We start from the raw sequence: 14170 nt of genomic DNA, 5'->3' as shown, positions 1-14170 counted from the left end.
TAAGCCATTCATTGATTCTATGACTTAAGTAGTAAAGTCTCAACTGTGAAGAATCTTTTGCTTAACCAGCACTATGAAGCAAGGATACTTTATAACATAAGTGGGAGTATCTCCTTTTGTTTCGGGAGAATGCAGGGGATTTAAACATTTGTGCTATTTGGCGTGCCCATAATTTGATAGTCTGTTCTGTAAGAAGTTGATCAGAATCAGAAGAGCTCTACAGAAGAGAGCAATGCAATGTGTGCAGATCAAACAGCCTTAGCATAGAAAAGGGACTTATATAGTGTCAAGTTGGGCAATGGCTCTTGGAAGCACACCTTGTATTCCTCTATAAACACTCATGTTATTTTAAATGCTCCCACTTGATGTTCAGTTTGCTTCCACACTACATGAGCAAGCACTGGCTCAAGCCAGACTGTCATTTTTAAGCTCTTGGGTTGTCTAACAAAGGGCTGTTACCAGCTGTGAGGACCACGTTATCATCAGATTTTCCCAGTAGCGTTCGCTTCCGTATATCTACTTTTGTTAATATTATGGCATTTTTTTTCTTTAAACCATCATTAAACATATTAACTCCTTCATGTCCACATAGTGCAAAGAAGGCCAAATAGCACTTTATTCACCAGCTGGGACAGTTTTTATCAATAGTAATCAGTTTATTTTCCCCTCTGGATTAAAAACCCCGCTCCCATGGTGCGATGATATCCTCCCCTACTTATGTACCCAGGTTTAAACTTAAACTGTCTCCACCATGCTACTCTTCTTCCTTGAAAAAGTCAAGTGAAAAGAAAGCATGGAGGTGTCAGTCCTGTACTGAATTTAGGAAGTGAATGGGAATATATGTATTACCAGGGCCTGGCCCTGCAGTCAGCTCTTTAGCAGTAACTTAACATATCAGCCTTGCCAAAGGTGGAGTGAGGGCAGAAGACTGCAACAGTTGGCACTGGAGGAGCAAGATGTCATCTGCCCTACAAAAAGGGGCCCTTTTTCTCTCCCAGATATTTAAAGTGGATTCTTATGGATTTATCTCAGTGAGGTTGGGTGGTATGTTCTATGGGAGTTCTAAGGGAGAGAGGGGTTAGAGACGTCCCATGGTGGAATATTTCAGGAAGTAGCTAGTGTGTATTCCTAAGTCTCTAGGAATGGAATGAGGTCAGTGCTGACGTGATGCAGATCTGGGCTGCACTCCCCTCTGTTAACCCTCTCTGGGAGATGAGAAAGCCCACCACCCTCCTTCCCCAAGTTACAAAGTTATAACCTCTCAAACCATCTTTCAAAGTAGTTCTTTCAGATAAGATAATAAATATACAAAAAGAAAGAAAAAAAAGTCTATTGTATAAATGAAAGAGGATTTATAAAATTACAAGTTTAATAGATAAATATAATAAATACTTTATGCATCATAACTCTGGACAACTACATTTAAAGCAAGTATGTTGGCAAGTCACAAAAGAGTCGCATCTCGGCAACTTCGTATTTCATCAAACCACACTGACAGGCATATTACAATGCTACGTATGAGGCTGTATGCTGTAAGTATGTTTAAATCCCGCTCACCTACCCAGTTCACCATGACATATATAGGGGTGAAGTGTACCTCATATCTCGGAATGTCTTTTTGAACACCAACATGGTACTACAGAGAGATGCTTTACTTACTGGGGAAAGTGGGGGGAGTTTAGAAGAAAAAATACTGGTAAATGACTTCTAGAAAAACTAAAGCATTTCTTAACTTTTTATTGACATTGGCAAATTAAAATAGAATAAATTAACAATATTTTCTCAAAAAAATGCTTTGTACAAAAATACTGTCAAAATTTCCTGAAAAGCTTTCAACACAGTAGTATCTTTTCATGTACGGAATAAACTATATTAGCACAGTGTCCAAATGCTGGAGACAGAAAATAATTCGAACTGAAATAAAAATTAAAACAATAAAATAAAATAAAGAGAGAGAGAAAGACCTGTGAAATGTTTGCCACTAGTCAGCATTCCATCCACACCATATTATTGTCTGTACATATGGGGGAGGGGGAATGGGCAGCAGACTCTTAAGTAACAGTTATTTACTTGTTCTGATCCGGAAAGGTTTGGCCCACATCTGCTAAGCTTCCAGTTTAGCGTATCCGAAAAAGAAAACAAAATGATGGATTTATTAGTCTGCACTGCGATGCATAGTTAAAAATTAAGCAAGATGGCAGCATTTGTGCAGTAGTATCTGCCCTTCAAAGTTCATGCAACCAACGAATGCCTTTTTCCCTGTTCCCTCAGAATTTGAATGCAGCTCGAGTCATCGGAAACCGTCGTTTCCCAAATCCCCAAGATCAAGCAGTTTGCCGAGATTAACATCTATCTGTTCAACACGGTGGGAGTGATGGGCACGTTCCTGCGAGGAAATGAGGAGAGGGGAGGGGGCAAAGAGCGCCCAAAGGCACAGTTCGATGGGAATGATCCCCGGGGGGATGGAAGAAGGATGTGTGCGTGTGGAGGGGTGGGGAGCCTTGGGGAGGGTAGGAGGAGGGTAGGGGAGGGGGACACGTGAATGTCGAGGCTATAAAAATAAAAAGTGGCAGCAATTAAAAAAAAAAAGAAAAAAAAAAAAAGAAAAAAAATAGAGTTTACGCAAGCGCATAGTTTACTCTGCTTTCCAGATTCTCTCACCTTTTCGGGCAGCGAAAAGTGAGACACCGCGTCGGGGGGGAATGTTTTCACTCGCACCGCTAGAAAGTCCTTTGTTTGTTGGAAATGAATCAGCAGCTCACCCTGCTGGGCTGCTGTTTGCAAACGAAGTCCGTCATGAAGTCAAACTCGTTCTGTCCCAACCACAGCTCGGGCAGCTCCTTGATGCGATCCAGCCCCATTTCGATGACTAAGGACATGAGGACCTCCTCGTCGATGAAGTCAGTGTCTATGACATTGGGCGGCAGCATCGCCGCGGGGACGTGGGGCACGGCGGGCGGCAAGCCGCTGCCTCCGCCGCCGTGCTTGGGGTTGCAGTCCCTGAAATGCTGTCCGCCGCCGCTCAGCGGGTGGCCGCCGGGGTGCAAGTCCGGCACGTAGTGGCCGTGCGGGTACGGGTGGTGGCTGAAGTACTGGTTGTTGAGCTTCTGCAGCTGCATGCTGGCGCTCAGCTGCCCTCCCGGGCTGCCCACGGCGGGGGCCATGAACTGGGAGCCGCTCAAGCGGGCGGGAGGCGGCATGCTGCCGGCCGGGTGCCCCCCGCCCACGCCGCCCGGCCCCATGGCGTGCCGGACCCCGCCGCTCGCGTTCATATTGCCCGCTCCGTAATGTATATGGTCTCCCATCAGGGCGCTGAAGGCGTGCGGCTGCTGCTGCTGCTGCTGCTGGTGGTGATGGGGGGCGGCGAACTGCCCCATGCCCAGCCGGTGCGCGGGGTGGTGGTGGAGCCCGCCGGCGCCGTCGGGGAATCGCCCGTGGTTCATGGCCATCATGTGTTCCGCCATCTCCCACCTGGAAAGCGAGCGTGTTAAAGAGAACGCCCCTCAACCGGCGGCCCGAGGAAAGCCACCGCGCCTCTTGCCGTCCTCCTTCCAGGGGGAATCTCGCTACCGCGTCTCTACCGTGGAGTACAAAGGGAGAAACGCGAGCGGCGCCCGCCCTGCGAACGCCCCTCTCCCCTCCGCTCAGCCGGCGTGCGGCGAACCCGCCCGCTCCAACTTGTGCGCACCATCGGCGGACCGTAGCACCCAGCACAGCCGCCTCCACCCGGACGGGGGCCCCGCTCCTCCGGAGCCCTGAGCGTGTCACAAGCTGCGTTCGTTCAAAGGCGCTCCTCCAACTTGCGGAGAGCGAGCAAAGAACCGGGGAAGTCCCACCCCGCCGCTGTCAGCAACTTTTGGAATGAAGTCCCAATTAAAAAGAAATAAATTCAGATACCGCAAGGCACATATACGGAAATTAAGCCGCGCGGCTGAGGAGCGCCTTTTCTCGCGCGTTTAAGCGGTCGCGTTTTTCCTGCCGCACACAAAAGGGACGCACCGCAGCAGCTGCCCAACCTCCGCACTCACCTCCCGGCTGCTTTCTTCTTTCCCTTCAAAGGTGGCGGTGGAATCAGTCAGCAGAAGTCACCCCGCATAGAGCGCTCTGCCCTCCTCTCCCGGGCTGACGTGACGGCGGGGCTCTGCCGCTGCCGCAGCCCCAGCGCCGCTCCTCACTCCTCCGCGAGGCTCATCGGCACTTGCCAACAATGAGCTGTGTTTCTTACCCAGCTTTGGCCACAGCTAATATAGGATTTCAGAAGGGAGGAGCAAAACCCTTACAGGCAACCAGAAGTAAAACCTGGAGCAAGCGAGGGGAGAAAAAAAAAAACAACAAACCAACAACGAAAACCAACCAACACCCAGCGCGCACACATACACGCTCACGCACGGACACATCCACGCGCGGAGCCACGCAGGACAGCATCCAGAGGCCCCGCTCCCCCTGCCCGGCCGACACGTGTGTTTGTGGGCTCCCCCGGGAACAAAGCGGGGCTCCGCGGCGGGGAGCGCAGCCCCGGCAATGCCACAGAGGAGGGCGCTGCCCGCCTGCACCGCGCGGCCGCGGACACGCGTGGGGCCGGTCGCTAATGCAGAGCAGCCCGCTCTCGAAGAGGCCCCGCTCCTCGCCCCTCCCGAGCCTTCGCCGTGCAGGTGTCCGACCCCGGACGCGGACGCGCGTGGGCGCTCCCCCGGGCCGGCGCCTCTCCCGGCGGTGAGATCCGAGATCCACCTTTTTTCACAGCCCCGGTGCCGCATCTCTCCCTCCCGACCTCCCTCCGTATCCGCGTTGCCCCACAGTGTAGCAACCACCTCGGGTGTGAGGGGCGGGTGCCCATCCGGTGTTGCCCATTTTCTTGCTTACGATCCATGTTTTTACAACGGCAAAGGAAAACAACCGTAAACGGGTGAATGCTTTGTGAATGTGACCTTCTTGGCTGGCACGTCCTCTACCCCTCCTGTCGCAGGTTATCCTGTGCCACCCTAGAGGGACACGTGTGCCCCAATTGCCCCCAAAGCAGCAGTCCTGCACAGGGCACCTCTGCTACAGTCCCACCCTGCTCTGGGAGGCAGTTGTGCTGGAGGGGCACACAGATGCTGTAGGATGGGGGAGGCCTGCTGCAGGGGAGAGCTGGACGTTGCCTTGATTTTAGCTTTCACCTGGCTTTCTCCTCTCTGCTTCCCCTTCTTGGCTGTCCAGGAGGACCCTTCCCCAAACAGGAGGGATCATCCGCTCCTCTTTTGAGGTCAAAGCAGCCATCATGTAGGCTGAGCTGGAGCTTCTGCTCCTCCATGTACTGTGCAAGGACACAGAATTGCAAGAGGTGCACAAGTGCTTCTGGGGAGATGATGTCTGCAAAGGTCACAGGAGTAACTTGGAAGTACGGACCATATGGCAGCCCTCCTGCTGCTTTTTGTGTGGCCCTCACCTGGCCACAGGAGAAGCAGTGGCTCCACCTCTCTCTACTGTGGTGGAGACAGAGATAATCCACTCGATTATCCTTGTGGGTCTCTTCCAATTCAGGATATTCTATAATTCTACTATTCTGTGAAGTAATACAGTAAATCCCTGGATGGCTGTTGCAGTTCTCACTCATACAAAACACCAGAAGAATACCCCATTCAAACCCCAGCTGAGATGCATGGCAAGGATGGAATTAAAGCCCTGGGAGGACAGGGAATGCCTCAAGTATGAGAGTTACCTTGAGGAAGTGACCTCACCCTGCAGGATGCCATCATAAAGTTGTATTTTGTTCTTCTGATGCATGTTGAGTAGGTGCACTTTCAGGAGAAGCTGTTCAGCAGGACCTCCATTCTGGCCTGGGGAGATCAGAAGAGTGACACTACCTTTCTGGAGGTTTTCCTTTCTTGTAGTTGTGTAGGTTTTACAGGGCAAAACCATGAATAAGAAGAAGAAGATACTGCTCCATTTGGCAAGTTGTCAGCTGTGTATCATGACAAGTGGTTTGTTTAATGTCACATATCCATGGTGATATCGGTATGTCTTTTTGCTCTCCCTTGCTTTGAGTTTTAGATCCTTTTTAAAGCCAAGCACACATCATATCACAGCCCTGCAAATGCCCTTTCCTATTTTCAGCTTTCAGATGTTGGGAGCTGGTATCAGATGCCAAAATGAGCTATGGAGAATTGGCAAGAGACTGCCAGAAGCAATAGAAGGCATGTCACAGCCTCTGTGACACCTCACTCATACAGAATGCATCTTCAGGTATTTACAGCCCACGTGCAGTGAAGCAGGCATGATGGAGCTTTCTTCATCAGGGGCTGCAGTGTGTCGAGATAAAGCTGAGCAGAGTGATGTAAGACATGTTTTCATTGTTACTGGCTTGTGGCTGTAGCACAATAGGAACACAATCAACTGGTTGCTTTCCAGGAAATGGCTGGAAGACTTGGTGACAGGCAGCTAAGGGAATGCAGGACAAAACACGAGACCATCATGGAGCTGGTAGCAAGCTGGATCTCATGCATTCCACTCCTGATTTGAGCCAGGTTTATTTAAAGCTATCCTGTCACCCATAGTCTACAAAGGCATCTTGCGTACCTGAACTGGCTCTTCAGTAAAATAACAAGAAAGGCAGTGCATAGCCAGAGAATGCAGGAAGTGGGCAGGGTGAGGATGAAACAGCAGAGCTCACAGATGTACTCCTCAGTGAGGATCTCAAGTACAGCTGGAATCAGAAAGTGATTGTTTTGCCCATTCAGGAAGAACCACTGAGGACGATTAAACACGGCAATGGAAAAGCAAGGAAAAATGGTCCTCATTTGGGTGTTAACATTTTATATGAGAAAGTCACAGGGGAACAAAGTCTGATTTCTGGCTGCAGCCCTGCTCACTCCTTCCAGGCTGGAACACTGCTGGAACAGAAAGGAAAATTATAGAGGATAATGCTCAAGTCAACTCAATACTTACAGTTGTAGGGATCTGCCTCTGGAACCAAATGAATGATGAATTTCTGGGAGATTTGGACCTCTAGGTCTTCTATTTATTTATTAACTTTTATTATTTACTTTTATTATTTTTTTTTTCCAACTCTAAACACAGTCTGTAACTCCCTGTGACTTGTTTCTCCCACATCACCCCTGGAGGTGAGTTTCTATGTGTTCCCTCCCACGCTGACACAAAGCAGTCAGGAAAACCCAGTTCAGGACATCTGCTAGGGTTATCTGATAGGAAATTTTATATTAGAACGATATCCTGGAAGAAATGCCCTTTCTGTAGAAATGATTAAGCTATTGTATTGGAAGGCAAGCCATTATTTTCTGGCACCTCTCACTTCTGTACTCGTCACGGCTTCCTTGAATCCCACCCTTCCCTGGGCACTTGGCACTTGGAAGACACAACTGTGGTGCAGGACGGCTCCAGCTATGGCTCCACCAGCTGCACAGCTGCTGCCTGTTTCACAGCCCATCCCTAGGAAAAACAATGAACTCGGCAACTTTGTTCCAAATAGGTACCCAGGAAGCACAGAGATCTGTTTGGCCTCTCAGTGTGCCTTTCCCCCTTTTTCAGATCAGTGAGTTTATTGCCTATGGAAAAAACACAAGATTTTTGACTAGAGGAGGTGTTTCTCTTTCTGACGTATTTATTGAGAGACCTATTGTTCTTAAATGATTTGAGATGGACACGTGCTTATCTGTGGGCCTGGTCAGGAGATCCTCCAAGAATCCAGGTGGGAAGGAATGACCTTGGCAAGTTCTGCTGTTTGACAAGCACAAAGATTGGCAGAATGCATAGAATTAACTTGGTTCGATTCATTCCATACAAGCATCCTAAAACAATCACAGCTCTCCACAGCTGGTTCCAGACACTGACCAGGTGTTCCACAGAGCTCAGCGTAAGCTCTCCTGTTTCAACAAACCTCTCTCCTTGGGAATGTTGCAGGTTGGTGAGGTGATGTGCCTGCCATACTGGTCACCAGGTGTGGAGGAGGTGACCCCACTGGTGGCGTCACGTTTGAAGGAATTACTGGAAAGATGTCCAAGCAAGAGAAAATCTTTACCATGTTCCTTGCACCTGGCTAGTGTGGAAAAGTGGATGGAAAGACAGAGTGTGTGTCTGGCAGTCTGTCATCAGGCAGCACAGGGCTCATTTTTTTTCTTTGCCAGGCTTCACAATGTCATGACTGCTGTGCTTACTAGCAGTGATTATTCTGCTAAGAACAGTGGTTAGCAGTCTATTTGTTAGGAACGAACCGTTAGGAAAAGCAAAGAATTACTCAGAGCAAGGAACTTTCTGAGCCATTTGGTAGTGCGTTTTAGGGTTTCCATGTCTTACATCCATCTTTGTGTGCCAGGAACAGAAGATGTATGAACTAAAATTGTCTTCTAAATTAAGGCATACGGGCTATGTAAATCGTGTTGCTCTCTCTCCCACCCACCTTTTCCTGTTTATTTAGATGGCTCAAGATAGTAGTATGCTGGTGTGCTTTGTAATGGTGATAATGAATGTGGCTTTACACCCTTCATTTATATTGTCTTATATATGTGTGAGAAAGTCTTGGGAAGGGTGACATGTTCCATCATTTTGCTGTTGTGTGCTCTTGGTGCAGTGCTTCAAGATTGCTTAATCAGCTATGAGGTTCACCCATAAGTAGTTTTATTGGAAAGTATTTTCTTTGAATATAAAGTTCTGTAAAAATAAAAACTATTACCAAGAACATTATTTCATGAAGAGGTTCAGGAGGATGTAATCGTACAAAAATAAACTCATATATACACAAATGACTGATAAAGCAGCATACCATTGTATTCTATCACACAAAATCCAAATGTGGGTCTTTTTGGACCCTTTTTATTTTTAGGCATCAGCAGTAAAAAAGATATTACAACAGGAAAATGTTCATGTCACTTTGGGGAAGTGGTAGGTAGTAGCTTCTTCAATAAGCCAGTTAATGACACCAGGTTCAAATTTAGCACAGAGATTAAAAGCAGCCACCAGTGAGGATGTATGAATACAATTTTGTTCCGTTTGACAACTGAGGCAAGTAATAATAATATTATTTTAGGTCAACAAAGGCTTCTTAAATATGCTCAAGTAGAATGGAATGTTTTATTTAATTAAAAACTGTTAGAAAGTAAAGTATATATTTCTAAGTATGTATTAGACCTGGATGATTACACCCCGAGTGTTCACTGCATACATTCTGTAATTAATTGAACTGGTAGTTAAGAAGTAATTTATTTAAAGTCCATAGAATAATTGAATTTTTTTTATTAGGATGAATTGGAGTTAAAAATAAATAAATAAAAATGTAGGATTACAAATATAAATCCCAGTCCAGGATACATTTATACATATGATTACCGCTCACTTTTTTTAGGCAGATCATTTCACACAGTTACCCTATTTTCTTGCATCTATGTACAAATATTTTATTTCAAACCAATGAGTCTAAGCAGGAAGTAAAATACTTCTCAGTATGAGTAAGGGTGACAAAATCTGACTTCTCAGACCACCAGCTGAGCAAATTGATTCAACTTAAACACAACGATGGGTCTGGGTTTCCAGGTGGTTGCGTCTTTACAGCTTGACAGTCCGCTTGAGACAGTGAGCTGTGTAAGTGTCTAGCTTGGAATTTAATAGTATCCAATCTGAAATCTGATTGTATTATTCCATTGATTAAGTCCATGTTTTCCCCTTACGGTTCCAATACTTCTGATATGAATAAAAGGTTAGTGAAATTAGCATAATGTTTATAATAGAAATGTCCTGTTACTGTAAGGGGCAACAATTTCGACTTGGGTAAGCACATACTTTAAGAATGCTCATTGGGCCTCATGCAGCAGAGTCTTCCTAAATCACTGGAGAAATACTGACTCCCATGGGGCTCTTCAAGGGTTCACTGAACAGCAACAAAATATGTGCTGAAACAGTGTTGTATTATGTAGCAAACTAGTTCTATAATATAATCACCGTGGTTGCTAAGGTTTCTCCAGCATCCTTGGCACTTTTAATTTTACTTAAATAAATGGGGAAGTAGTTTAATCCTTTTGATGATGATAAAGGGTTACAGGCAGCTGTGGTGTTGGTTATGTGTCACATGCAGTCAGCAGACAGTTGCAGTTTCAGTTACAGTTTCTCCTTTGATTTGATTATGTTTTTCTCCTAAATTAAATAATTGCAATGTGTGTACTGTATGGTGATGGCAGCAGCATTCATTCCAGGCCTTTAAGAATATGCTACGGTTCATGGGGAATTTATATGAAGTAAACCTTCCCACTGCATTCACCATTTTAGTTAAATTCTTTCGCATATTCCTTCTCCATTTTGTTTCCTTTTACAAGCTTTACAAGCACGAAGGATCCACCACGGACCCATCTTTTCAGTGGATTTTCACTGCATTTCTTTAGTTGAAAGCCTGTAATCCAAACCTCTATTCTGAGGCTTTATGTTTCAAGTTGTGTCTCATCTCAATCCAGTACTTCACATCATCTTTCTTTGGAGCTGTGCTATCTTATCTGGCTTCCTTGTGGCAAGGGTTAATCTCGCACAGACAGGCCATTCTCGGTGTGTAAGATACCTATCTAGGCTTCTCCCTCCCCGAGTGCTAGCTGCAGACAAGGCTTGCTGTTATTCCTCTCAAGATTAGTTACACACTTTCTATGAGGATTACTTCTTGTTTTCCCTCAGCCTTTCATTATGGCTGGCACCAGGCAATGCTGTTTCCACTTGTGTAAGTAGCTGTTTTTCTTTGGGGGTGTGTGTGTGGCTGTGGGATTCACAAGTGACAGACCTAATTTCAGAATGTTTCAAGTCTTGCTCTGAAATGTGTACATCCGGGTGCTTAAGAAACAACGAAGACCCAGGAAAGTAAATATAAACAGTTCAAAATAGTTGAGATTCCCTCAAGTTAGTTAAAACCCAAGTTTTGTAGCCCCTTATTTGGAAACACAAAGATAAACGCTGTTTTTCTGATCAAGCATAGCTATGTAAGTTCTGCAAAACTGTGATACAGTGATTTTTTCAAATGATTAATTTTGCTTGAAGTTGTTTTTAGGACAGCACAGGAGATGTACGTGATTTTTCACACATTGCTGTTCTTGTGCGTCAGACTGATGATATCACACTCAAGCACTAATAATACTACTAGTTGCCTTTTACATAAATTAGCACTTTACAGCTTCAGTACATAACACCAGCACCACCTAATTACTCTAGAATTGAGCATGCACTCTTTTCCTTTTAAATGAGAAGCTGATGGATTCAAATGGTGATATGTAATCAGAAAAGAAAACAAGACCTTTAACAGCCTAGTTAGTGGTTTCATCAACAGATCAGGAGTCAGAGTATTTGTTCTCCCTCCTCTCCCCCACCTTCCCAGTTCTGGCAGTGTAATGAAATTCTGTCTTAAGCACCCAAATTCCTTTTTCATTGTGAAAGTCTCAAACAGACTCTAGACCGTCTTCCTATAAAATGGGAAAAGTAGTGTCTCCTCCTAAAAAATGCCTTGTGGTGACCTTTTTGGTGTGAATATGTGAGTATTATTACTGTGGCCATAGATAATTTATGTCAAAATATTTTAAAGGTATCTTAGTTTTCTGCTTTATTTTCACTTTATAAGTGGGACCCTGGCCACTTTGATCTCGCTTAGAAAGTCGTTATCACCATCAGCTTCAACTTAGGCAAGGTCCATTCAGGAACGTTCAATGTCACCCTAAATAAAGTTCCTTTTCAACAATCTCTTAGCAACAGTTCCTTAAGCCCATCAAAACTCTCCCCTCTCTTCTGTTGTCTTCTCCATGCCCTAAATATTCCACTCCCAGTGCCTCTTACCAATTACCCCTGCAAGACTCTTTGGAGGCACTTGCTTCCTTTCTGCTCCAGAATGAATTATTCTTATAAACTTTCAATCCTCATAGCACTTGCCCAGGAAGATCTCTGCAATTTTCCTTCCAAATAGCCTATTTCCTGCAGCTATATGCAACATCCCCTCCCTTGCAAAAAAACAAAACCATCATCCAGTGAGTTGCAACAGTCTAAAAACATAAAACCTATTATAGTGAAGTTATGTCCTTTAATAACTTTTTTTGCATAACCTCACCCATACACTCTTTCTTCTCTCCAGACTCTGACATCCCAATAACCAATTTCCACTCATACAGAATGTATTAAATCCAACAACTTCCCTGGCTACAGATCTACCTACAATGAAACAGATATCCAACAGTTTTCTCCAGTATGAAAGCTGTGTAGCAATAGAAGGGGTATTTGTTAGGGCTGTTATTCTTGTCTGAGATAGTTTATAACATATTTGACAAAAATATTTCCTTGGCCTCTTCTTCTACCTCCTGTGATTGTCTGCTCTTCATATCTCTACTTGCCACTCTCATGTCATGGTAGCTAAACTACTAACCATGTACATTTAGCTTACACTCCACTAAGAGTGTGAGAAATTTTCCCTACTCTGCACTTTCATTTAGAGATTTTCTAGAAGTCATCATATTTGAGGATAAAACTCCTGCCAGTTTACAATGTTTTATGAACATTTCATTCATTGTCTTCAGTGTATAAATTCTCAAGGCTAGTTGATTGCTTGGGAATATTTATGTAGCTTGCAGAATAAAACAAACAGCTCAGTGACTAATACTGGTTTAAATTGATTGTATAGCTCTGATGAATGCTATTTTTAACTGTAATTTTAGGTTCCTTGCTGCTTATGTACTATGGTTAGCTATCCCTGGCTCAATTTTGTTAGCACAGCACAAGGGAACTTGATTTGAGAAAGAACAAATAGCTGAAAGGATATCAGAAATTCAGTCACACATATTATGCCTGAATATAGGTACTTAAGCACAGAAAAAGCTGCTGGTACAGTACGTTCAGCATTTGCCTACTAGCAATGCCAACAATAATATCTTCCAGAGAACTCATAATGCATCTGGCGCTGAACAATACCGTACTTTGAGTAGGATTTCCTTGTGGTCATACAGCTGAGGAGACAAACCTCTAATGCAATGCACCTAGGCTGTCATATAATCACTGATGGATGTAAATCTGAAGAACTTCTGTCTTAACATTTCTGAGTCTTGAACTTTGTATGCTGTACATTATTTTCTGTACAGCAGACAATGTGGTACCTCCCTGGCTCATTTTTGCTGATTACAGCAGTTAATGGGCTAACTCGATTTACATCAGCTGAAAGTCCATTTCCTGCATTTTTATTTATTTTCTTTCTGTATGTCTAAGTCTCTTCTGTTTGGGTAGTAAACTAAGATCTTTGCCATTTTAAAAGTTTATGACTAGTTTTCCACAGATTGTTAAACTATATCCATTTGTGAATTGTATTTTGGTTGGTTTGTTTATTATTATTATTATTGAACAACATACACATGCATGTGACGTCTGTTTCATTTCAATGTATAAACTTCTTGCAGTCTTTCTTCAAAAATGTCCATTTTGCTGTGCAAAAATGCTGAGAGCCTAAGATGCCCTGTAGTCAGTTACAGGGAAATAACTCAGGACTTGGCAGAGCTGCCCTCAACAAGGTCATTTGATTTACTCTGTAGGCATATTTCTCTTCCACATCCCTATGAGGGTGCTTAAGAGAAACTTTTTATCAATACTTTACATAATCCCATTGCAGTATTTTCTGTCTTCCATTTTTAAATTACAGTTTATTTTCTGCAGCACACTGAACAGACAACTTCATTAAGCTGTCCACACCGATGCCTCAATCTTCTTGTAGAAAGGTGGCAATTAATTCACAACCCATATGCGTACACAAGTAGTTAAATCAAGTCTTCCAAGGCACATTGCTCTGCACTTATCTGTTCTGTATCCCATCCGCCATGGCATTCCCCAATTACTTGTTTTTATCAAGACTTTCTTAGGTGTCTCCCCACTCACCAGCCTCCTCTTTCCTGCCACTCCTGAATAGCCATCCTTTCTGGTATGTCCTCAGCAAGTATACTGAAAATCATATGCTGTATGATCCAGGGGGATGAAGTTTTCAAAGAGAACTGAGTGGTTATTCCTACTCCTGCCCTACTTGCTAGATTTTCACCCACCACAGGCAGGATTCTCCTCCTCCTGAGAAATAGCTTTCCTTAGTAGCCCTCTGTGAAATGCCTTATTCAAAGCCTTCTCAGCTGCTTAAGTAAGTTCATTTGGTTACCCATTATCTTGCATTTTGCTATTGCTGCACAAAATTGCT

The 14170-nt window shown here is 44.5% G+C and overlaps 1 protein-coding gene across 1 annotated transcript; it reads right to left on the bottom strand.

The window, feature by feature from the left end:
* Positions 1–1346: 1346 nt before the first annotated feature.
* Positions 1347–4218, bottom strand: CITED2 (Cbp/p300 interacting transactivator with ED-rich tail 2). The gene is made up of 2 exons (XM_015858421.3): positions 4029–4218; positions 1347–3471 (listed from the first exon to the last, which is right to left on the bottom strand). Exon 2 carries the CDS (start codon positions 3462–3464, stop codon positions 2751–2753), a length of 714 nt encoding a protein of 237 aa, XP_015713907.2. The 5' UTR covers positions 3465–3471; positions 4029–4218; the 3' UTR covers positions 1347–2750.
* Between the last annotated feature and the right edge of the window lie 9952 nt (positions 4219–14170).

This window comes from Coturnix japonica, chromosome 3, assembly GCF_054131305.1.
Source record: "Coturnix japonica strain WE chromosome 3, WE-NBRP24, whole genome shotgun sequence".
In the NCBI taxonomy this organism is placed as follows: Eukaryota; Metazoa; Chordata; class Aves; order Galliformes; family Phasianidae; genus Coturnix; species Coturnix japonica.
The sequence above is the reverse complement of the archived record's forward strand: the minus strand, read 5'-3'. Positions and strand labels throughout refer to the sequence as shown.

Excerpts from the sequence above, each read along its gene's own strand:
- CITED2 (XM_015858421.3), bottom strand. The coding sequence starts at position 3,464 with ATGGCGGAACACATGATGGCCATGAACCACGGGCGATTCCCCGACGGC.